At 37.3% G+C, this 26,357-nt stretch overlaps 1 protein-coding gene across 1 annotated transcript in view; it reads left to right on the forward strand.

Annotated features, from left to right (window-relative positions):
- The first annotated feature begins 756 nt into the window (after nucleotides 1-756).
- The window catches only part of ACTR2 (actin related protein 2), a 35,109-nt gene continuing 9,508 nt past the window's right edge, over nucleotides 757-26,357 (forward strand). Inside the window, exons 1-7 of the mRNA XM_082852370.1 lie at nucleotides 757-899; nucleotides 7,784-7,894; nucleotides 13,412-13,627; nucleotides 17,274-17,346; nucleotides 20,549-20,685; nucleotides 22,032-22,181; nucleotides 25,824-25,969. Of these exons, the coding sequence (XP_082708496.1) occupies nucleotides 852-899; nucleotides 7,784-7,894; nucleotides 13,412-13,627; nucleotides 17,274-17,346; nucleotides 20,549-20,685; nucleotides 22,032-22,181; nucleotides 25,824-25,969 (881 nt within the window). The 5' untranslated portion in view covers nucleotides 757-851. The remainder of the gene's footprint in view (nucleotides 900-7,783; nucleotides 7,895-13,411; nucleotides 13,628-17,273; nucleotides 17,347-20,548; nucleotides 20,686-22,031; nucleotides 22,182-25,823; nucleotides 25,970-26,357) is intronic.

The following is a 26,357-nucleotide window of genomic DNA, read 5'->3' on the forward strand; positions in this document are numbered from 1 at the left end:
TGTCTGATTTCAAAGCACAGAGTCTGGGTTCAGATGGGTACATATACTGAAGAGGTGTGAAGCAACATCATGCTGCTGCAAGGGAAGTGGTGAGCAATGAGGCTGGAATCGTTAAGCACCTACTCTTGTTCACCTGACTAAGGGCGAACCGGGCAAAGACAGATTGGGCTGGAATTGGAGGAATCGGTGTAAATGCGCGATTTCATGTGTCTGTACCATCGCAGCTCTGCCCACTGAAAAGGCCTACAAGCAATGATACACCAAGCCTCATTCAATGGTGGGGTTAGCAAGGGTGTCTGCCGCCTCCCGCCCTCCCGGCAGGCTTCTCTGTCACATTCCATTGCGGTCTCGCCACAGACCAGATATCGTTCATCTGCCTGCGCCTCCTTCAGCCGGGTAAGCGGAGCCCCCAACTCCTGCCACGCCTTAAGGAAAAGACCGCAGAAGGAAAAGACCGCAGCGGCCACCACCTCGGCGGCCATTTACACCCGGTGAAGCGCCGAGGACAAGACGCCGACAGGAAGAACCTACATGGGCGGCGACCCTGAAGGCGGAGCTGGAACCGAAGCCGGAAACGGCGCCGTGGGCGGGGCCTCGGGCTCCTTTGTTTTTTATTGGAGCTCACCGCTGCCAGTCTCTTCCTCCTCCCTCCCGTCCTCACCTCTTCCGCGCCGGCAGTCAGTAGGTGGCGGGCAGGGGCGGGTAGGGGCGGACGGCCACTTCCGGGTGGGAGAAAAAAGCTGGGCCGCGGGAGGGGCCGGGAAGAGGGAGGAGGAGGAAGAGGAACCGACGGACGGCGGCGGTTGTAGGTTGTTCGGTGGCGGCGGCTCCGGCTCTCTTACGGGCGCACTATGGACAGCCAGGGCCGGAAGGTGGTGGTGTGCGACAACGGCACCGGGGTAAGCGCTTCGCGGGGAGGCTGCAGCGGCTACAGGCTCGAGCAGGGGATGAGCGAGGGGCGCGCGGGCCCTTGGCGCCCGGGGCTGCACCCCTGGGCCCTCGGTCCCCGGGGCTAAGGGGCCAGGGCCTCGCTTCCCGCCTCCGTGGGTGTGGCGCGCGAGAGGGTCGGGCCCCTTAGTTTACCCGAGCCCGCCACTCCCGCAGCTCGGGGTCAGGACGGCGGGCGAGGCCGGCACTGGATGGGGTTCCCACCTGCTGCCCGGCCGGGGCCGGCCCCGCGCTGGAGCCGCGGGATTCTGGCTGGCTAAAGGGCCGGAGGAGTAAAAGGCTGGGTTTGTGTGTTCCAGAAGGGCTCCATTCCCCAGGGTTGCCGGTGTGTAAAAAGAAGATCAAGAGGCCTTCCTTTTCCTGTATAGTTGAAGATACAGAACGGGAGGCAGGAAGCGGGTTTAAAGAAAAAAGGGAAGTGCTGTCATGCAGTGAGCCTCAGTCCTTTCGCAGTGTTTGTTTTTTTGTTTTCTTGTTTTTTGAGGGGAAGGGAGACCAGGTCGGCAGCGCATCATTTACTTTTTGTTCTACATGCTGGAAATTTGGCCCAGGTGCAGCCCCGCAGAGACCAGTGTGTTCCAGTGGTTGATCTTGCACCCTTTAAGGCCCAAGTGTTAATTCCACTAACCTTAGGGGAAGTTAATCAGTTTGGGTACCCCTCCTCCTTTTTTTCCTTACTTGCAGAATACAGGTAATGTTAGGATTTAAGATTCTAAAATGCAAATAATTGTAAAAATCTGAGTAAAACACTGATATAGAAATTATTTGAAGGTTGTTTCTTTCAATCGCCCCCCCCACCCCATTAAAAAAAAATGTATTTTGGGCAGCAAAGTCAGGAAATTAGAAGACAGAAGTGTTACTTATTTTGGATGAGTTCTGTATTGATCACTTCCCCCTACATTACAACAAGTCCTAACCATCTTGGAGCTGCAGTATTTTGTGACTTTTATCCCCTTCCTTCCATAAATGTGATAGATGAATTAAAATAGATTTTATTTGAACTTTAAAGCCCTTTGGAAACTGGATTGTTGAGGGGAAAAAAGAGCTGATATTCACAGCTATAATATGCTGCCCTTGATTGAATTTGTTAGACTTTTACAAGCAATGATGATATTAGCTTTATCTGACCTAAGTTAAAAACGGATGAGAGTAAGAAGACATCCATACAAAATGGAATAGTACTTAAAGAAAAGGAGGCAGGTCCACCACTATAGAAACATTTTTAAGATCTATTGTTAAGTTTAAAAAAAAGTTTTACAGCAATTCCATCTTTATTAAAGATATTTATGTGTCCACAAATGTATGTGTATATGAAAGTTTTGGCGGAATTCATAAGAAATGTATGTTCATAGTGGTTACCTGTAAGACTAGGGATAAGAGTGAGGTAAGGTGGGAAGGACTTCATCACCCTTCTGAATTATTGGAAAACTGTTCTTTGTTTTTTTAACAAACCATGTATTTTTAAACTATCTTTAAATGAAACTAACTATAAACATGTATTACTTTTACAGTTAAAACTCAGTTAAAGGTGCTTTTTAAAAAATATTAGCCTGATTCCCACTGTAGTCTCAAATTGACCTCTAAATAAATGTAAATCTTTAAAAGTTGATGTTAATATATTTTGTTTTGTGAATATGTCAGCTTTTTTCTTTAGAAATTGAAGTCAGTTATGTTTTAATGGATTCCTCCTCTTCGAAGGACAGTGAACCCTGTTTTTGTAGTATATGTTTTCTCATAATATTTAGGTTTTTTTTTTCTTCTTCTTTTTTTAAAAAATTTTCTTTTTGGCTGCACCGCATGCAGGATCTTAGTTCCCCGACCAGGGATCGAACCCACGCTCTCCGAGGGTGGAAGCGCAGAGTATTAACCACTGGACAACTGGGGAAGTCCCATAATATTTAGTTTTTATGTTACTATTTCATTAGTTTATCTGTGTTAGAAAACTGATTGTATATTATTGATTAGTCTTATGTCTAATCCATAATTTAAGAATCTTGTTTCTTAAGACAAAAGATCAGTTACTATGACATAAATAGAAAAGTGTAGTTAATTCAAACAAAAACTTACATATTTGGTGTTATGTTTCTAGTTACTCTAAAATTTTTATCCAGATTTTCTATAGGACATGGTAGACTTCAAATGAAGAAACAGCTCTGATGTGGTATGTAGTCATGAATGCTGTGATATTTCTGAAAATTTAGAGAATTAGGAACCACTTAGATTCTGTATTTCTTGTGGTTATACTTCATAGTCAGTTTGATTTTATTTAGGTACCTGAAGGTCTAATGATTCCTCTATGATTAAATAAAGAAGATATTAAAATTAAATTTCTAAAAACTTATGGAAATAGTTGTTACTCCAAAGCAATTTGCCTCTTACACATTTTAGGTGTTAAAATTATAGGTATTTGAGAACTTGATTTTTTTTTTTAATTTATTTATTTATGGCTGCGTTGGGTCTTTGTTGCAGTGCGTGGGCTTCTCATTGCGGTGGCTTCTCTTGTCTCAGAGCACGGGCTCTAGGCGCGCGGGCTTAGTTGCTCCATGGCATGTGGGATCTTCCTGGACCAGGGCTCGAACCCGTGTCCCCTGCATTGGCAGGCGGATTCTTAACCACTGCACCACCAGGGAAGTCCTGAGAACTTGATTTTTTAAGCCCCTCTGGCAGGCCCTGAGTCGAATGCCCTAAGAGTAGGTGAGTTCTTGTGATCACATGCCAGATGTTGGTCCCGCTCTTCTTCCTCACTAGCTCCCAAGCTGACCACTGTCTCTTTTCCTCCTAGAGGAGGAAAAGCTCATCCATTTCCAGTACTTTATGCATTTCACCTTCATAACCATTCAAACCTAAAATGGAGCCCTCGTCCAAACCTGCACCTAAAATAGAGCTGCAGAAAGTGGCCAGATAGGTGAAAATGTGGAGATCTGCTTAGGCTTGGGTGCCTTGCAAGAGTTGGGCCTGGGCCCCTGGTGTTGTATATTCTTTTACCAAACTTGGGTGATTTCATCAACATTGAGTTAGTTCACCAACAGTGAAGACTTCTGGCGTGCCTACTGTGTGACTGGTATAATTTTTAGGGTCTAGTGATACAAAGTAGCTTATAGTGTTAGGTAATTACACTTTTACAATCCACATTTGTAGTATTATGGCCTTTATCAGGCTTATACAGATTTATATAATGAATTTAGGAGTGTTTGAGTTAGAAACAAATCAGAAACAGGTTTGGTTTCACCCTATAAAATGCTTTGGAATAGGGCTTCCCTGGTGGCGCAGTGGTTGAGAGTCTGCCTGCCAATGCAGGGGACACGGGTTCGTGCCCTGGTCCAGGAAGATCCCACGTGCCGCGGAGCGGCACGGGAGAGGCCACAACAGTGAGAGGCCCGCGTACCGCAAAAAAAAAAAAAAAAAAAAAAAGTGCTTTGGAATAAATATAATAAATATTTTGGTGGTCTGAGATCAGAATAATCACTATGCAATTAAATTAATATGTCAATATCATCAATTTAAATTAATAAAGGAAAAATACAAATTAAATAAGTCCAAATGAGGCTTTATAAATCCCAGTTTATTTTTTGAGGGAGAAAGGTACTTTTAGAGCAAATGTAGATGAGCTTTTCTTTGTTGCTTGCAAGAACATTATACTGTTCATGTTCTTACCATTTGATGACTCAGTAGGAAGTAAGGGAGCCAGTTTAAACCACAGTGCTATGAAGAGGAAACTATATATGGTAAAATCTATTTCTTAAACACAGCCTTACTGCACACAATGAGAGAACTAAGCCACCAAGTCTTAAAATGATTGGAATGGGGGGAGGTATCTCCAGGATTAAAAATGATACCAAACAAATAATTTTAAATAGAATATTTTCTTTGTATTTTATTACATCGTGGTTTAGATCTTTTAAAAAATACTTACTTTTTACAAGAAAGGAAATGTCAGGTTGTCTGTTGGTTATATGTTATTGAGAAATACATCGTTGTAATTATATTCTTGTTATTATAACTATTAATGCTTTCACATTTGAAATAATGTGAAATAGTGCAGCACTTGCCATTTTGACCAAACACTAGTACCCTGTAGTAATGCTAGCACTGGATGGCACCATCTACTTCCAGTAAGCTACTGCTTAAGCAGAATAAATGATTTCATTAATAAGTGATTGGTATCTTTAATTTGAACTAAAAGCCAAATTTCCATTTTTTATAAAGCACAGGAATAGTAGTTTACAATTATTTTTATAGTTTCAGGAGTTCTTAATTTTTTGTCATCTTGCCTCAGGCACTTGGCAAATATTTTGTCCCGTGAAGTATGCTCAGACAAGAATTTCAGGATGCAAACTACCCGTCTATAATTGTTCAGGTTATAATCAGTAAACATTGAGTGATGTGATTATGGATTTACCGTGTTGCACGTTGCCCAGTGTGTTTGGCTCAGAATGAGGGGAGGCACGTCAACCTTCGCAGCCTCCTCCCTGCACCAGGACTTGGCTTACGCCCCATCCCAGGCTCCTGCCCCACCTTTACCTTGTGTTACGATTTCTCACTTAAATCATTTGTTTACATTTAATATGCTAAAAATGCCCTTACAAACTTGTACGTTCTTTTTTCATTCATTCTGTCATTTTTTTTAAGAACATTTATACCCATGTGAGCATGTTCAGTCTGGTGAATGGACACTTTTGACCCACCCAGTGTCCTTATCTGTTCATTATGTTAATACATAAGAATTTAATGTCTACATTGTATTTGGTTTCTATATTTGGAACATATGTATAAATTATGACTAAAGCTGGTGATCATGACAAATTTTATTTATGTAGAAATTTGGATATGGTGGGGTAATGAGAAGAGATTCTCTGGTTTTGCATCTGACTTCAGTTCACGTCAAGTGAGCTGGCTTTTGACTTAAGGACAAAAGCGAGTTTGATTTAGAAGAGAAGCGTGTGAGAGGTATTTTCATTTTCTTTTAATTTGAATAGACTAGAAAATACTAAGTATTATTCTTTTCCTCTGTGGCAGTTGTCACTCCAACTCTTTCTGGGTCACATTGTTAAATTATTTGGGAAGACATTGTGGAAAATGGACTAGCATTTCTGAATTCTGTTGAACACTTTTTTAGGGTGGGAAGTGTATTGCTCTTTATCAACCACTATTCAAATGGAGAGAGAGGTATGAGCAAGCAGGTAATCTACTGCATATGCCATCATATCACAGTAACTTCTGCCTTGGAAGCTAATCCGGTCAGAATTGTAACATAGTTTTAGAAATGGGTATGTTGGTGAATGGTAAACTAAGCAGGACTAGGTTTTGTGAGTTTGGAAGAAAACCTGTCTGAGCAGTGTGTTTTATTATGTAGGTTCTAAAATGTAAACGTGAACTGAGGAGATACGAATTCAGGTGGTGTTGGAAATATGCAATTTTTAAATTTTAGGCGTATTTTTCATACCAGTAGCTTTAGTCTGCTAAAGACATGACTTCAACATATTTTTAAGAGCTCTATATATAAAAGACTTGAAATTATGCATGGCAGAATGTTCTAGACTATTTATAATTAAATGTGGTTCATCAACATCATTTCCAACAAGATTGTCTTTGCAGTAGAAAAATTTTATATTTTGGAGTGTTAGTCAGAAGTCAGTGAGTTTCAGGTAGTTGCTAACCTTTACCACTATCAAACAAAACAGTTCCTTGTAAGTAACAGCTTTCTCTCCACTTCTGTGTTATTACTATCATGCATCACATTCAGTTACTGTTTTTCTCCTTAATTCTTCTAAGAGAATATGGTACCTGAAGCCATGGAACAATAGACTTTCTCAATATTAAACATATTCTCTAGGTTAAAATAATCATAGTATCATACGGGTCAACAGCAAAACTTCTAATATTTATTGATCAATTAAATAATATGCATTTAGTATGTGTCAGACACTGTTCTAGGTGCTTGGGATTCATCAATAGACACAAAAATCCTTGCACAGTGTACCATACATTGAATAAAGGCTTGGCTTGGTAAGAGAGAGGCTTGGTAAGAGAGAGAGAGGGTAGAGACTGATTGCATTTCCTTTCTTTTATAGCTTCTTCCTCCCACCCTGAAGTTTTAAACTGCCTTTTCCTTGTAATGGCTGCTCTTAAAAATAAGTCTAAACAGACTGTATTATTGGTATAAGAACTAAAAACCCTTGGTTCTATTTTCAGTTTTACTGTAGATTGTTAAATCTCCTAGTACATCAGTTTCTTATTCATAAAATGGAAGTATTATTAGAATCAGTGATATGTCCTCATTGGAGAAGTACACTATCTGAATATGAAATTATGTCATTTGTTATTACTGAATACGTTTGTCTAAATATAAAGGTGTAAATAGCCCAAAATGCCTAATAAATGTTTATTTTGATGCTAGTCCATATGCCATTTGATTTTCCCATTTTCAAAAATGGGGTTGCTTAAGTGAATTGCCAGACATGAATGAAAAGCTGCTTTAGTTCTGTTCATTTTCTGACATTTCTCTTTTAAAAATCCTTAGCATTTGTTGAGTGAATTTGTCCCTTCCCCGCTGTGCATCAAGGCAGTGGGCTCCAGCATGAACTGCTCAGCTTAGCTCCCTGTGGTGGGGAGACCTAGGCAGTTAACCAGTAAGGAAACGGGAACTCTGGTAGTAGTGCCATAAAGGAAATAAATGGAGGATATGATAGATGGGGTGACTACTTTGGGTAATTTGAAAGCAACAAAAGTTTAAAATATTATATAAATGCAAAGTGGTACTTTTCAGATACAGTTTTTAAAAGGATAATAATCATAAATACCTTGACACTAACCCACTTTTACTGTTCTTTTCCAGTTTGTGAAGTGTGGATATGCAGGCTCCAACTTTCCAGAACACATCTTCCCAGCTTTGGTTGGAAGACCTATTATCAGATCAACCACCAAAGTGGGAAACATTGAAATCAAGGTAATATTTTATTTATTGATAAATGAGGAGCAAAACCTGTGAGGTGTTCTTTGAATTAAGTAGTTTTAAAATGTGATGCCTTGAAAAGCAAAGGAGGAGGGCCGAATTTCTTATATTTAAAATTTTTATCAACACCTGAAGAAAGGCACCAGAAACTGAAGTTAATTTCATCTGACTTTAAGTATAGCTTGATGCCATCACTCTCTGAATGAAGTAAAATACTTAGTAAGATTTTTATGTTGATGTGAATACTATATTAGTGACTTAAAGTCCTATTACCTAATATAATTTTTAAAAGAAATCAGCCTGGTATTTTTATGTCTTTCAGTTCCATATATTTTTCTATGTTAGTGTCTCTTTGGGACCTAAGATTTTTCCTTCCCATGTTCTCATGGCCTGATCCCCCTACATTTTTATATAGCTAGTCAGGAAACACAGGATATAAATCTTATTGGTTCCTCTTTTCACCAGTATAACTGATTTCCATAGTGTGCAGGAGGAAGCTGTGCAAGTCTTTATTTGGCCTTGTATTTATCTTAGCACGAGGAGAGGGAAGGGAATATTGTCATTGCCTACCTACTGTACTTAACATGAGTGACTGGATGTTAAGGGTGATAGATTTTTATCTTCTATTAAAGGGATTGAAAATCAAGTGGGAGTTACAATATTGTAGAAGAAAAAGAATCAGAAGTCAGTGGTCACCAATTGACTTAAATTTTTCAGGTGGCCTAGGGATCAGGTTATACAAAATGCAGTAACATTTAGGGGTCCTTTTACTGAATCATTTGTGAACGGACTAGCATTGTTGGTCCTATCTGGACAGTCCTTGGCAAGACTTCACTGAATTGTTAGTGTGTGAGTTAGTGTGTGCCTCTCTGGAACGTTTATTTGAGATGTCTAGGAAGGTGGTAGTAGGTGGTAGAGGTTTGCTACTTGGTGGCTCTCTGCTGTTGGGACTAGAGAATTGAATTACACAATGAATAAAAGTACAAACTGAAACTTAGGTTCTGTGTTAATTTTTTAAAGACTTAAAAGAGTGAATGATTCTGGCCTCTGTTTTGTTATGTTACAATCAGAAGGGATACTCAATATGAGAGGTTTTTTGTTTTTGTTTTGGGGGTTTTTTTAGGGTCTTTTGGGAATTTTGTGGAATTCTGTATTCTCTTTTTGTGAACTCCTTTCGTTCTGATTGAATTCAATCTTAAATGAACTCAACTTAAAATTTAGCTAATAATAGTGATAAGGATAAACTTTTTAATGATGTTGGAAGTCACACTTTTATTCAGTATCAGCCTTTTAAAGAAGAATGGCTTTTTTATATACTTTATGGATAATAACATTTTTGAGGTATTAAGATACATATAGCTATTTTTATTGACCAGCATAGTCACAATAATTACCATTTTCTTGCTTTTTAAGGCCAAGTGATAGAAGTGAAACTAGATGATATCCTAATAAGACGTTTTTGCTAAGGAATTCCCCAGTAGCATTTGCTTGTATGGTTTGTCAGTCTGTGTTCGATTGGCTCACTTCTGTTCAATCTGCTTAATCTTTTAAGTCTTTCAAGTTAATTTGTCTTCCAGTAGAAAACAGTGAAAGAAAACAGACCTGTGTCAAATTTAACTTGACTACTAGAGCTTGGAAAGTCAACTCTAAATACCCTTTACTTACTCAGCTAGACCTTTTCTGCTATTTATTTTCCTTAATTAAGGTTCTTAAATTCAGTAATGAATTAAAGAAATATGACTTTTTTGGAATTCCTATGCCTAGTGGATTGATTTATACTTTTTGTGTCTTGTTAGCTAAAATGCAGTAGACTAAAAACTGGAAATTTAAATTGTGTAATGAGTTTATTTTCATTCAGGAGTAATAACTGTCCATGCTAATTCGGCCCTAATTGTTAACTCCATAAACTGTAGTAGTACTGCATCTGACCTCGACCTAATTTGTCTCTATTGCTTGTATGTTTAAAAATTTCAGTGAGGATTTTATTTAGGCCTTTTCTGACTCTTACTTCTACCTTCTCTCTCTTCACCTTTCTTGACCTGTTGAAGTAGAATAACAAAAAGATGGTAAGTGAGGTTACACACATGCTCTCTGTTTGTTTTCCACTTTTGCTTGGTGGGACAGTAGTTGTTGTTTTGTGTCCCTTTGGTATTGGGGAGGGGGGTAATTCCATATTTTAATTTTTTAATTTTTAAGTACTTTGATTTTTAACCTTTTTCATTGCTTCAATTTGGTAGCAACTAATTAAGTCCTATACTTTCCTGATTGCATACAATGGACCAAATCAGAACTAATTACTAACATAGTTTTGAATTGTTTTCCTTGTGTTTTTTGTAGATGAATGTTACGATTAAAATGGAATGTGGTGTGCATTTTATTAGAAACCAAGTGGCTTTATTTAGGATATGTGTGATCCAGAAAATTGGGGTGAAGTTGTTGCATTTGGATAAATCCACTTTATTGACCATTGTTAAATTGAACACTGCCTGTCATAGCCTCTATATATATGTGTGTATATATTTGCATCCAGTACAGTATCATGTGTGTATTTAGTAAACTGAGTACAATTTTAATGTGCAAATGAACTATAAATAGTAAAGGGGGAGAAAAAGAGATTGACTTGTTTCCTATATTATCCTTATCGATGAGCAGATTTTGCATTATCTGAGTATAAATAAGAAAAAGGTGGAAGTCTTGTAAGACTTTCGCATAGACAATAGATTCTTCCTCTAAATATATACCATTGTGTGGCACCTTTTTCTTTTGAACTAGAACTAGGCGCATCCCAGGCAATTGACTCTTTCACCATATTTTTCTGTGGTAGTCAAAGTGCTTTCTGTAGTAGATATTTTCAAGTTTGTTTGTTTTTAATATTATTTGTAAGCAGCTTTGACAGAGATTAATATCAGGCCTTTCTAGTGATATGTATTTTAACTAGTAACAGTAACTTTGTGAAGTTTTCTTTTGAATAAACAAAAGCATTTAAAAGTGGAAATTCCTACATTTATCCTAAATAAAAGATCATGCATTTGTCTTAAAATCTGGAGGAGATTAAGAAAAAAGTGCACTTGTAGAGAACAGTGTAGGCTTAATTTAATGTTTTTTATGAAATTTTGTTCTAGGAATTTAATTGTGGTTTTAAAGTATATTTGCTCTACTTTTAATTTGAGGTGACATTGTTCAGAATGATTCTTGGCAAATCTCATCTACACTGCCTGCTTTTCATAAAATATAAATGCTTTTATAACAAAATCTCAGACAGTTACTATAATTTTTCATTCTTTCAGGTAATAGGTGATGGTTTAGGCTTGGTCCAATGATGAGGTGGGTGGTAAAAAACTAAGGTCTGATCTGATGGCTTATAATTTTGGTCTTGGAGATGCGGGCAAGTTACATAACCTTTTATCATTTTGGGGTTTTGGAAGTTAAAATATTCTAAGGAAAACTATATGTTTTAGGATTTTTTGAAATAAAATTTTAGATATTGATATGTTTTTAAATTAGATAGCTTGAGTTAGTCAAGACTATTTGCACTAATTTGATAAGTTAATACTCATTTTCTTCCATTTTAAATGTCCTCTTTGTTCAGAGGGATGGTAAGATACTCAATGCCAGATGTTTTTTTCAGTTTATTATTTATGGTATGTGTGCCCTAGAAGTAGATCCATGACACTTTTATTTTGAGTTGGCATTAGATCAGACATATGTAAGCACCTATTCTTGCATGGAATAAAAACTAAACAGTCTGATGAAATCAGACCAGACTTATACTAAATTTGTTGAAATGTAGTTGTGAATAAATATCGATGATATAAACCATCTAATTATCTGATCTGTTATTACCTTGTATAACACAAAGAAAGATATATTCTAGAAGAAAGTAACAAAACTGTATATTAAGTTATATTGATGGCCAAAAGTAATATATGTACTTGGAGGTATAAATTCCTCCCCCTAACATTTTATTAAGAAGTGTTTAGAATATACGGCAAAGTTGGAGGAATTTTGCAGTGAAACCCATACATCCATCACCTAGATTCTGATATTAATGTTTACTATACTGATATATCACATATCTATCCATTTATCCATCTGTCAGTCCATCAGTGTATCTTGTCTTTTGATGCATTTGAAATTATCAGTATACTTCTCCATAAGTAATTCAACAAATGCATGTCAGTTACTAGAGTTGACAAATACAGATTTTTAGTTTTGCATTTTCCTATCAGATGATTCTAAATAGTTAATATTTAAGCAATTTGAGTATTAAGTTATGGTAAATTAACTTTATACAAAATTAGTTGCAACAGAAAAGTTTTAGTGAACATTTCTAGCATGTGCTTTAACTTTGTTTTTCCTTTTTGTTGTTGCTTTCAGTGGATTTTCTGGAAATCTGTTTGGTTTTTCTTCATTGGTGTTGTTTTTAGAGTCTTCACCCTTGTTTATCTCTTCTCTTTTTTTTTAATAGTTATTTTTAAAAGTTTTAAAGTCATACATGTATTTAAACTTCTGTTTTAAAATATCCTAAGGTCTTATAGCAAATAGTAGCTATTTCTGATACTAGGGGTTTTTTTTTTAATTGAATTCAAAAGTATATGTAGAAATCAAGATTATTTAGCATTTTGACTAGCCGATTTCTAAAATAAGTTTAAATTCTGGGACATCATTAGCCTTATTATACACACAAAATTTGACTTTTGAAATGTGGGTCATCTTAAGTATGCTGTCATTGGAGACAAGACTTGTGAGTATTCTGCTTCGTGTGTAATAGCATAGTTTTCCAGTATTATACTTTAAGATTAAAGATGTCGCTCATGAGATAATTTTAAAGAAGAATTGCTTCTCTTTGTCTTAATTTTTTGTATCTCTACAAATTATCATTCATCTTGGTGAAGCATATATTGAAACTTAATTTCAATTCTAATTGAGGCATATATAGGTAGAAGTTTGTGAAATTTACAAGTTATGTGGTGCATATCTTACAGTGTAATAAAACATCCTTTTATTTTTTGCTTCTCATTATGCTTTATAGTAGTTACACTTATCATTTTGATATTTAGTACAAAGAAATGTGCTGCATGCATTGAGCATTTTTCTACAAGTTTTTTTTTTCCCCTGATGTGCTATCTCACATATCACAGGCCTTATTTTTTGAACATTTGAGCAAAAGAAACAGATGAAACCTCATACAAAACCCTCCAAAATATGAAAATGTGGGGTTTATTTGTGCTAATGCTCTTCTTTTGGAAACATATGTATTAAAGGTAAGGTCAATTTATTGATTTAAACCACGCTGTACATAAAAATTTATTATTCATGATTAAGATTTGCAAGGCATTGTTCATGAAAGAAAAGACCTTTTTAACTGTGGAATGAAGAACTTTGTCTGAAAGTGCCAGAAAGATTAAAATTAATTATTCCCAAGTTTTCCAAAATATTATGGGAGGATAATTTTCTGAAGGTATTTTATACAAAAATTTGGTCTAAAGCTTTGATATTATAATTTTCTAGGATCTTATGGTTGGTGATGAGGCAAGTGAATTACGCTCAATGTTAGAAGTTAATTACCCAATGGAAAATGGCATAGTACGAAATTGGGATGACATGAAACACCTGTGGGACTATACATTTGGACCAGAGAAACTTAACATAGATACCAGGAATTGTAAAATCTTGCTCACAGAACCTCCTATGAACCCAACCAAAAACAGAGAGAAGATTGTAGAGGTAAGTTTTTAGATGGGTTGCGCACATATGTGTTTCTGTGATGTGATGTTAAAGCACATGTTTTTTCTTTTATCTTACCGTTGTCCTTAAGAATAAAGGGAATAAGAATAATTGTTATTTTCTCCCAGATCCTATTTATTGAGCACCTAACTATGTTAGTCATTACTTATAAGTAGAATATACCAGTAAACAAAGCGAAGTCCTGCTGCCATGGAGTTTATCCTCTAGCAGGGGAAAACAGACCAAAAGAGCAAAAAGTGAGTTAATTGAATGGTTTGTTAGAAGATAATAGATGCTAAAGGGAAAAAAAAGAGTAGGTTAAGGGGGATGGGGAATGTAGGGAGGCTGCGTTTTTCATAGAATGTGGTAGTATGTGTCTGTGAGAAGGTGATATTTAAACAAAGGGAGTTAGCCAGAATATATTTGGGAAGAGCATTCCAGGCAAAGAGAGTAGCCAGTCTTGAAATGGGAGCAAGCCTGCATATTAGAGAGTCAGCAAGGAAGCCAGTGTGGGAGAGCAACAGGAGACGAGGTGGGAGAAGTAATGGGGCAATCTAGGGCCGTGTAGGCTCTAATAGGGAATTAGATTTAAACTCCAAGTGAAATGTACAAGGAAGGGACATGCTCAGATTTAGGTTCCTGTGGCTGCTGTGTTGAATGTAGATAGAACATAAGGAGGCAAGGGTACAAGAGAGACCAGTTTGGAGACTTTTTCAGTTACCTAAGCACAAAATAATAATGGTTAGGATTAGAGGTAGTAGCAGAGAAGGTAATGAGAAGTGGCCAGATTGTGGCTCTGTTTTGAAGGTAGGGCCAAAATATATTCTGATTTCTTAGATGTGGGTAATAGAGGGATAACGGCAAAGATTTCGCTTGAGTAACTGGAGGATGGGGAAAGACTGAGATAGTAGAAGAGGATTTGGGAGGGAAATGGATCAGCAGTCCAGTTTTGGACATGTTAGGTCTTCATTAGACATCCAAGCAAAAATGTCTAGTAGATGGTTATTAAGATCAAGTTCAGGAGAAAAGTCTGGGACTGGGGATAAAAACTTGGGAGAGTCATGAGGATATAGATAATATGGTTCACCAAAGAAGTGATAGTAGACAGAGGTGAGAAAGCGAAGGGCCGGGGAGATAGAGGAGAGCTGGGAAACGAGGTTGAAACGGCTAATGAGGTAGGCAGTTACAGAGAGCAGAAAGTCTACATTCTTAATAGTTTAGATAGGTAACTTTTCAAGGTTGTCTTTCATTTTGTTATATATGAGATAGAAACCTTTAATTGCTTTGTATTTGAGTAGCTTTCCAGATACTACTTAATGTAAATATCTTGTTTTACTCAGTGGCTATCTTTAGATGTTTATGGAAATTTTGGAAGAGATTTAGAATTTTTATATTAAGTGTTTTAAAATTTTGAGATCATGGTTTTAGCTACAGAATCCATATCATTTCTTATGGTTCGTATTTTATTACTTTTTTCCCCTAGCCACCCCTAAAACTATGAAAGATGGGCTTTACTGTATTAGCTCATATTTTAATTGCATTTTACACTTTCTGAGTTTTTTTTGTTTTTGTTTTTTGCACGGGCCTCTCACTGTTGTGGCCTCTCCAGCTGTGGAGCACAGGCTCCGGACACACAGGCCCAGTGGCCATGGCTCATGGGATGTAATTTCTATGTAATTTCTCCGCGGCATGTGGGATCTTCCCGGACCGGGGCACGAACCCGCGTCCCCTGCATCGGCAGGCTGACTCTCAACCACTGCGCCACCAGGGAAGCCCATTTTACACTTTCTGAATGGTTTACAATCACTAATACTTTGTGATGGATAAGTAGTCATTTGTAATTGCTATTTATTTTTAGCAGCTCATTACAAAATCAGAGTGAAGAGATATTTTTGCATTAAATCCAAAGGTTACTACACAAGGAAACCTTTCGGAAAGTAACACAATACCAGAATGAAAACCAAGTTTTCTTTCAAATGAAAAGTTAGGGAGATGACAGGTATAGTGTCATCCACTAACTAGCTATTTGACTAGGACACATATTTTTTTAATCTGCAAAAATGACAAGAATTAGTCTTACTGCACTCTAAGGTCTCATCTTTAGTTTAATGCTCTTTTTTACTCATGAGTGCAAATTTGGCTATGATTGATAATGCCCTACTTCAATCTCATCCAGAAAGTTGTATTAGAACTACAGATACTTTTTTAATGATCTTATAAGTAAAAACAAATTCTAACAGACTGTCAAGTTGATAAATGCAAATACAGTTGACCCTTGAACAATGCAGGGTTAGGGGTGCCAACCCCCCTCGGTCAGACATTTGTGTATAACTTTACATTTGGCCCTCTTTATTCCAGTTCTGCATCACTGGATTCAGCCAATCTCGGATCATGTAGTGGTATAGTATTTATTTACTGAAAAAAACCTGCAATTAAGTGGACCTGCGCGGTTCAAACCTGTGTTTTCAAGGGTCAACTGTATAGCATTATTCTTCCATTTTCATCCCTGTGGTGGGGGAATAAAGGATGATGGAGTAGAATACTACTTAGAATATCTAGTTGCTTAATTGATGAGTATGTGTTTCAGAGATGTAAAATTTATTTATGTATGTATGTATTTTAGAATTTTTAAATGAATTTTATTGAAGTATAGTTAATTTACAATGTTGTGTTAGTTTCAGGTGTACAGTACAGTGATTCAGTTTTGTTGGTTTTGGTTTTGTTTTTGGCTGCACCACGCTGTATGCGGGATCTTAGTTCCCTGACCAGGGATCAAACCTGTGCTCCCTGCAGTGGAAGCACGGAGTCCTAACTGCTGGACTGCAGGGAATTCCCCAGAGTTGTAAAATTTAAATTCTGTATAATTCTTATTGTGGTCAGTTGTAAAATTTCTAAATATGAGATATTCATAGCGGTAGTCAGCACTGCCAATCAAGGAATGCTTAGTGTAGATGACAGAGAAAATCCTATAGGATGTTCCCAGCCAACCTACACTACAGAGAATGAGCATGGTTGGGAGCAGAGAGGGCATGAGGGAACTCCTCCCTGCAGTGTACCTTGGCAGAGAGTGGAATGCAGCCTTGGCTCCAGTGGGGAGGGCAGGCTCAGCTGCTGAGCATTCAGGATCTGCCAGCATTCAGGAGTTGCTGTGTTTATTTTTGTTTTCCTGCCCTACTGTTTTATTACCTTTTTTTTTTTTTTAAACTGCTGGAGGTAGAGACACAGTCTTTCTTGGCCCAGGTTGAGGGAGAGGGATGCGAAGGTAAGCAGTTAAGCAATTTCTATAGTTTGTCTTTAAATTAAAAGATATTTCCTTTAAGGGACATCAGTTGAGAAGAAAGGAAAGCAGAATGCTTTCTTTCACTCTAATTAGCCATTAACTAAAACACTCAGAAATCTTTGCTTTGTAGCACTTATGAAATGCTTGGGGACTTAGTGTGTATTCAAAAATCTGTCCCCAAAATTGGAGCTCTGTGACAGCAGGACTTCAGTAGAGGCAAAAAGAGCTAAAGAGAATGGAGGATTCTTTTGGGTTCTTTGATTCTATTTTGGATAGCTAATCCACTCTGACCATCAAGAAACCTTATACATACTTACTATGTAATTTCTAAATACTAATTTTTTCCCTTTCCTTTTGCATTTTCAGGTAATGTTTGAAACTTACCAGTTTTCTGGAGTGTATGTAGCCATCCAGGCAGTTTTGACTTTGTATGCTCAAGGTAGGTGAAGCTTAACTTTTAGTATAATCAGTTCAGCAAATATTTATTAAATATGTTTGATGTCAGAGAAGTTTGATTTTTCAGTAAGTTGTAAGTCCCAGAAGAGCACAATATATATGTATTTATATTTATTCAAATATTTTAAGTATTTATTCAGATATTTCCACAATTTCTAAAATTTGTCAAATAAAATATACACATTTTTATTTTCTTTACTAAACAATGAAAGACTTAGGAAAAAGAAACTTCTCAATTTTTTAAAAGTAGAAGGTTCGGGGCTTCCCTGGTGGTGCAGTGGTTGAGAGTCCGCCTGCCGATGCAGGGGACGCGGGTTCGTGCCCCGGTCCGGGAGGATCCCACGTGCCACGGAGCGGCTGGGCCCGTGAGCCATGGCCGCTGAGCCTGTGCGTCCGGAGCCTGTGCTCCGCAACGGGAGAGGCCGCAGCAGTGAGAGGCCCGCGTACCGCTAAAAAAAAAAAAAAAAAAAAGTAGAAGGTTCCCTCTTTTAGGCTATTTAAAGTAAAAAATGTTTTATAAAGTGGAGAATGAAAATGGAATTTGTCCTCAGAATTGGCAGTTAAAAAAAAAATAGAGCCAAAATGTTAGTATAAATCATGTTTGTCAAATACATAATAGATTAAATACAAAGGAAAAGGCAGACATTTGAGAGTGCCTTCCTAACTTTTTTTTTTTTTTTTTTTTTTTGCTGTACGCGGGCCTCTTACTGTTGTGGCCTCTCCCGTTGCGGAGCACAGGCTCCGGACGCGCAGGCTCAGCGGCCATGGCTCACGGGCCCAGCCACTCCACGGCATGTGGGATCTTCCCGGACCGGGGCACGAACCCGTGTCCCCTGCATCGGCAGGCGGACTCTCAACCACTGCGCCACCAGGGAAGCCCCCCATGAATATTTTTTAATAGTAAATACTACAGTACATGGTCCGTGGTTGGTTGAATCTGGGGATGTAGAGGAACCATGGATGCAGAGGGCCAATTATAAGTTATATGCAGGTTAACCCCCGTGTTGTTCAGGGGTCAGTTGTACTTGGGAAACAAACTAATATTGTCGTGATCCATCTGATTCTACACGTGCATAAGTAAAAATCACTTTTCAAAATACATACTGGGTTTTTAAACTGTCTTTACTACTACATATGGATACTAAGAAAGTACTTGGGGAGAATTAAATTTTTAAAGAGGCTTTATTCATTCACCAAGTGTAGCATGTGCCTCGATTTCTGTTTAGTGCAGAGGATATGGCAGTGAGTAAAGTAAGCTACTCCGTAAGCTACGTGTGGTCTCCTTGTCCTTAAGGCAGTTACAGCCCAGCTGTGAGTAATTAGTGCTTGTGTGCACCTAGGTAATTTTGTTTCATTTTTTTTTTAAAGTAAATTTCAGAAATTATTTTAGAAAATACTTTGGAAAATAGATATTAAAAATTTTGAATCTAAGCTTTGAAATTGGTAATAATAGTTGCATTTAGGGGGTGGGGATGGGACGTTTCTGCTGAAATGATATTTTGTTTTAATTGAATGAAATTTACCTTAACAGATTTTTCTAGCAGTATTCATAAATTTATTTCTGTCCAAGGAGAAGATACCCTCTTTTAATTCCTGATACTTAGCTATTTTTGTTTAACTGTTGAATTCTTAATTTTGAGAAATGATAGTCCAGTAATACTAATCAAAAGAACTCTAAGCCGTGGAAAAATTCTCCTTCTTAAACAAGGTGGCTAGTGCTAACCAGTTAAACCAAAAAAAGTAAGAAGCAGCATTCGGAGCCAGGGAAGGTTTTTGAATAAGAGAGAGGTAACACAGTGATTCAGGAAAGTATGTTTGACTGCATTTTGCAGACAGGATTGAGGGGAATAACAAATCATGGAGTCTGGGCTGGAAGTTAAAGTGGTCAGGGAAGGTATAAATGGAAAGGTAAGAACTAGATTGAGCTTTAAAGAATCCTTAGGAATGAAGTGGAAAGAATGAATAATCCAGTGACAGAAGGGTGTGGCACTGGAATCCGGTCAAATACGTAAGGGAGAGGCCAGTATGTAACCTAGTGGGAGTGTAGAAAATAAGGTGAGGTTGGATGGGAAGGTCTATTTGGAAAATAAAATATGTAAATTGCTGCTTTAGTTGATATTACTGGGAGTATTTTTGAATTAATGATATTGTGGATTCTTCTTTTTTACAATAGAAAGTCTCTTGTTTAAAAGAATGCAACCTTAAGAGGCAGTGTATGATTTTTATGAAACTTAAAAAATCAGTCAAGGAAAAACAGATTATATTAACTTCAGTAGGAGGTGGTTTGAATAAATGTATTCCAAGATAAATCAGTTACTTAGTGCATATTGAGAAAGAGGGAGAGTGCCTACTCAGGGATGGGACAATGATAAAAGAATGCTTGAGCAAATTGTAGATAATGCGTATTCTGGTTAAAATTTTTTTTGTTGTTAAAAATATTATTAGACTATTAAAAACTACTAGAAAACATGAGTCAGAAAACGTTTTGTCTTTCCTGAATTAACCCTGACACAAAAGGTGAAACAGTAATTTGCAGCCATTTATAGTTTTAAATAGCACATATGAGAAACAAGGCAGCTTCTTTGCTGTTTTTTAAGAGGTTTAACTGACATTGTCTTTTTGGTTTCTGGTGAATAATTGAAATGATCCTTCGGCTAGTCAAGATGAATTGTTCTCCGATTTCTAGCTATCTAGTATCAACAAATTTTCCAAACACAGTTTTGTCATATGACAAAAATAATAATAAAGAACTAGATTATTTCAACAGGTTCACTATCAACTTGTGTAATATTTACCTTTCACAATGGTTTTCGTAAAAGTTATCCATGATGCTCTAGAAAATTTTACTTTAAGGGAATTCAGGGATCCAGATTAAGTTGGAAGGAGAAATAAAGACCATGTTGTATTTTTCAGTCCTAGGTCTGAAAAATAGTCCTAGGGCTATCTCCTGGGGTAGCCCATGATTAGACTAAAAGTCTCACAGGAGGCATGTGAGAGAACACTGACTTTAGTGTCTGTGTATTCGAAATAAGCTGCAAAATAAGCAAATAATAAAGAAATGCTGGCTTTTAGACCATTCTGGTTGGTGACGTTTCTAGTTTGGTTTCTTTACCAATATTTGAAATTTGCTGGCTTTGATTTTTCTGATTTGGCTTTTTATTTACAACCTCATGGTTCTTCCACAGGTTTATTAACTGGAGTAGTGGTGGACTCTGGAGATGGTGTGACTCACATTTGCCCAGTGTATGAAGGCTTTTCTCTCCCTCACCTTACCAGGAGATTGGATATTGCTGGGAGGGATATTACCAGATATCTTATCAAGGTAAGCAAAAAAAAAATAATATCATAGAATTAGATTTTGTAGTTTTGTGTGTACCAACTTAACACAAAATTGAGTGTATCATCTCAGGATTCTAGCTAATCTGCACCACCAGAGAAGTGGCCCAGTTCATTATTCATATAAAATCCATATGAGATTCACACACGTGATCTCTTGTATACTAATGAGAGTTCATCATTACATAATTATATTTACTATTCCCAAGGAATGGGTAGAGAGGTATTTCAAAGATGGGGGAAGACTCTAAAACTTCCTTGAACAACCTAGGCAACCTTTCTGCCATAAGACCTTCCTTTGAACAGGTGGATGATAAAGTGTACTTGTGAATATAATTAGTTATAATTTTCTTTAAAACATTGCTGGATAAAGTATATAAGGCCACTATTTGGAGGCATGTGGGTTTTTTGTAATGTGGAAAAAAAGGTTTAGAATGTTGTCTGTACCAGAATTCTGTAGTTAGTGTATTCTCTCCAGGTCAGTCAGTGGCTCTCAGTCAGGGATGATGCTACCCCCCCAGGGACATTTTGCAGTGTCTGGAGACATTTTTTGGTTGTTACAGCTTTGCAGAAGGGCTGCTAAACATCCTACAATTAACAGGGCATCCCCTGCAACTAAGAATTGTAAGGTCCTATATGTCATTGGTTCTGCTGTGAAGAGACTGTTCTAGGATGAAATCTGTGCAATAAATTAGGTTGCATTAAGTCTTCACCTTGACATTGGGTTCCTTTAATCTCATTTAAAGTAATAATAAGATTATTAATGAGAATTATAATACTCTCATTCTAAGCCAAAATTCTACTCGAAGGTGACTACCAAAGGAGTGCCCAAGGGATTTCTTTTGAACATAAGCCCAAAGATAAGGGGATTTGTTTTCTTAAGTTTTTATATGAAAATGTTGTTTATGATGCATATTATGTGGGGTTTTTTTGTTTTTAACAAATGCTATTGCCCATCTAATATGTGTCAGACATAATAGAAGTTAGGGATAAAACTTCATTAAGACCTGGGGTATTTCATGAATATGGTATTGATTGAGCAAATTGCAGAATTATAGGAGTCCAGTGTAAAATATTACTTATTAATAGATATTTTGCTCATTTTGGCCATTTATTATTCATGAACTGTTAATTCTGTCTCTCTGTGAAACTGAAATATAAATCCTATTATGGCAAGTAATATTCCCATTTCTGAAATACTCAGTAAGAGCTAAGGCTTCACTGCCCATTGCATCTGGTATTGATGTGACATATTTAGAGAGCATTAATCGCTTTTGCAGAGTTGAACTCATTCCGATTACTTGTGAATTTACTGCTATTTTTTTGTACCAGCTGCTTCTGTTGCGGGGCTACGCCTTCAACCATTCTGCTGATTTTGAAACAGTTCGCATGATTAAAGAAAAATTGTGTTATGTGGGGTATAATATTGAGCAAGAGCAGAAACTGGCCTTAGAAACCACGGTATTAGTTGAATCTTACACAGTAAGTATTTCCAGTGTATAATATATATGTGGTTTTAAAATGGACAACTTTGGCTATTGGTGTATGCTTAAGGAGGTTTTCTTGGAATCCAGTATTTTTGGTTTGGGTTGTTATAATATGTATATGTGTGATCTTTAATGTCTTTCTACATCATGATTCTATGATTTAATTATTTTAGGATACCGTATAACATGAAATAAGGCAAAAATCATGTATTGCTTTTCTACTTTAGGATGCAGTTAGATGTGAGATATTATTTTGAGATTCTAGTACCTGGAATAGCATTTTTCAGCATGGGTTTCACATAATGTTATTTCTGTGAGATGTTAATAGGTATTTCACAGAAATTAAAATGGGGGCTAATTTTCAGGTAAGTTTGGGAGAGAGTTGATTTCGCTTTATTAAAGGACTTCTCAGAGCCTTTGATATGCTGATTTGTACATGACTGCAGTAATTCCTCAGCATTTCATGGGGCTGGTGTTCTGAGATACTTTGGGAAGTGGTCATCCTATAGGATGGCTTTTATAATTCAGTAGGTGGCAGTCTTCCTGACTTAGTATTTTCTTAATGAGATGTTCAGAACAAATGTTAACTTGAAATTGAAACTGATGAGCCTTAGAACCTAGTTATAGTTTACACTAGGGGAGTTGATCCTCCCTGAATTTTTAATGTATTGCTGTCTTTAAGTCTGTCATTCATCTGGGTATAAAGTACTTCCACATTGCATCTTTGATCAATGCATCTGGAGACATTTTTTGGTTGTTACAGCTTTGCAGGAAGGCTGTTAAACATCCTACAATGAACAGGGCATCCCCTGCAACTAAGAATTGTAAGGTCCAATATGTCATTGGTGCTGCTAGGATCTAGTAGTTATTAAAATGAAATTGAGTGATAGGCAATAAAAGCAAGTATTCTTAAACCATTTGATTCATGTAAACTCAACCTATCACAAATATGTACATAATAGTCATTTGAAAAATAATTATAGGGACTTCCCTGGTGGTCTAGCAGTTAAGACTCCGTGCTTCCATGTGGATGGCTAGTGGGAAGCTGCTGCATAGCACAAGGAGATCACCTCGATGCTTTGTGATGACCTAGAGGAGTGGGATAGGGAGGGTGGGAGGGAGGATCAAGAGGGGGAGGGGATATGGGGATATATGTATACATATAGCTGATTCACTTCGTTGTACAGCAGAAACTAATACAACATTGTAAAACAATTATACGCCAATAAAGATATTTTAAAAAAAAAGAAAAAAGGTTACCAGGGGATAAGGTGGGGGAGGGATAAATTGGGAAATCGGGATTGACATATACACACTACTATATATAAAATAGGTAACTAATAAGGACTTAATATATAGCATAGGCTACTCTATTCAGTACTCTGTAATGACCTATATGGTAAGAGAGTCTAAAAAAGAGTAGGTATATGTATATGTATAACTGGTTCACTTTGCTGTACACCTGAAGTTAACACAGCATTGTAAATCAACTGTACTCCAATAAAAATTATTTTTTAAAAAATTGGAAAAAAAAAAAAAAAAAAGACTGCGCTTCCACTGCAGGGGGCATGGGTTTGATCCCTGGACGGGGAACTAAAGATCGTGTATGCCACATGGTACAGCCAAAAGAAAACAAAAACAAAAATAAATGAATAGGGACTTCCCTGGTGGCACAGCGGTTAAGAATCCACCTGCCAATGCAGGGGACATGGGTTCGAGCCCTGGTCTGGGAAGATCCCACGTGCCGCGGAGCAGCCAAGCCCTTGAGCCACAACTACTGAGCTCGTGCCACAACTACTGAAGCCCGTGCGCCTAGAGCCCGTGCTCTGCAACAAGAGAAGCCACTGCAATGAGAAGCCCGCACACCGCAACAAAGAGTAGCCCCTGCTCGCCGCAGCTAGAGAAAGCCCGCGCACAGCAGTGAAGACCCAACGCAGCCAAAACTAAATAAATCAAAAAAAAGAATAAAAATAATTATAAATTTTTATAAGTTATATTGTTTAATTTTAGAAGATACTGATCCAAATAGTCAATAAGTCAATACTTTGCAACTTAATGATCTCCAGATTTGCTCTGGGGATTCTTTCCTGAAGCCTTCTTGGCAGTTACCCTAGATTTATAATTTGTCACCTACCTGACTTTGGAAGAAAGTGTCATGAGGCAGAGGATAAGGGAACTAGAAGTGTAAGACATATTTTATTTATTTATTCTCCTTTCTCAGAGAGTTTGAGGTAGGTTACAAAAATACATGCAACAAATAAACAGTGAACTGATGAGTAAATGAAGAGGGTTAAGAGTGGACAACTAACGGAAAGGGTAAGATTTGGTGCAAAGAAATGGGAAGCATACAGTTTTAACAGATCCAAGAGGTAGTTCCTAGGGTAGGTGGCCCCAGGCTGGCCTGCAAATAGAGCTTTGAGAAGAGCCACACCATCAGAGGCTGGAAGGGCCAGGTACAGAGGTTTTGGTAACAGTAGTGTGCCATGTGAAGTTTTTCCATGTATCTTGGGGTGATTTCAAGTTTGGGTTTTAAAGTTTATTTTTTTTAAGGGTAAATTATTTTTTAAAGACATTGATGTGATTTATAAAAAGATAATTTTGGAGTGATTGCTTTGCACATACTTGTAAACAATCATAGCAAACGGGGGTAAATGTCTTAAGGAACTTGCTTCATCATGCTTTGTCATATTGGAAAGTCAGTTTTGGAATCTAAACATAATTATTTTAATTATGTTATTTTAAACAAATATACTGTTAGAAATGTTAATGTAAAACTAATTCTGGTATGTCGTACAGAAATGTGTCCAATGCCAGCGTATACAAGCATGCTTGTTACCTAGGTCAATTCAGTGAATTGTGAGGGAGTTTTTGTTTAACATTTCTCATTTAATTAAATATAAACATGATGTAACTTAAGAGTTTTCTGCACAAGGTCATGTTGTAATGGTATCTGACCAGTTGTTTAAATCTCATTTTCTTAAAATTATATTTATTCATTATCATTTAAAATTTAATAGGACCTAGTAAGTAGGATACAACAGAATTGCCCAATAAATAGTCTAGGTCAATATTCTTTAAGTTTTCTTGATCATACAATTTTTTTAGATTAAATGATTTGACAGAAGTTTCACACGTGATATAAAGTGTTTTGATGACAAAATAATAAAGTTTCCCAGAGTAATTATTTGGTGAAAGAAATTACTTAAAAATTTTAATTGAATTTGTCTGTGCTCCATGGTAAAAATATCCATAAACTCACAAATGTGTTAAAATGATAAGCAACACTGACCCCAGCAAAAATCCAGTTGCCATGTGCGATCAGCGCCACCTGTAGTGCTCACCTGCACACACCAGTGGACCATCACACACTCGTGCGTTGGCGAATCCTCCAAGAAATTCCTCCTATTTGGGGCCGTGACATACCATTTTAAAAGCAGAACATAGCATGATAATAAAAACAATTATTTTGATGTATTTAATTTACCTTTTTTATCTTTTTTCAAAAATGTATTTTCAGAGAAATATATTGCTGATAATGATTTTGGTTCTAGAACAGGTGTTTATAAGTACTAACATCTAAAGAGCACTAGGAATTTTTTAAATCTTTTGCTGATACCTGATTGTTCTTGGTTTCTAGCTCCCAGATGGCCGCATTATCAAAGTTGGGGGAGAGAGATTTGAAGCACCAGAAGCTTTGTTTCAGCCTCACTTGATCAATGTTGAGGGAGTAGGTGTTGCTGAATTGCTTTTTAACACAATCCAGGCAGCTGACATCGATACCAGGTACATTAGAAATTGTTGTTTCAAAGTTATTTATCAGAAATAGATGGAATGGGCTTCCCTGGTGGTGCAGTGGTTGAGAGTCCGCCTGCCGATGCAGGGGACACGGGTTCGTGCCCCGGTCCGGGAAGATCCCACATGCCGCGGAGCGGCTGGGCCCGTGAGCCGTGGCCGCTGTGCCTGCGTGTCCGGAGCCTGTTGCTCCGCAACGGGAGAGGCCACGACAGTGAGAGGCCTGCGTACCACAAAAAAAAGAGAAAAAGATGGAATATAAATAGCTAGAATGACCAAGTTGTCTGTTGTCTCACTCAGGTTTCTGATAGGATGACACTGGTTGTTGAACAGCATATATCATTGTGTCTCAGGTGCCTCTTTAATCTTATTTTGAAAT

Source organism: Leucopleurus acutus (assembly GCF_964270905.1).
Source record: "Leucopleurus acutus genome assembly, chromosome: 12".
Classification (NCBI taxonomy): domain Eukaryota; kingdom Metazoa; phylum Chordata; class Mammalia; order Artiodactyla; family Delphinidae; genus Leucopleurus; species Leucopleurus acutus.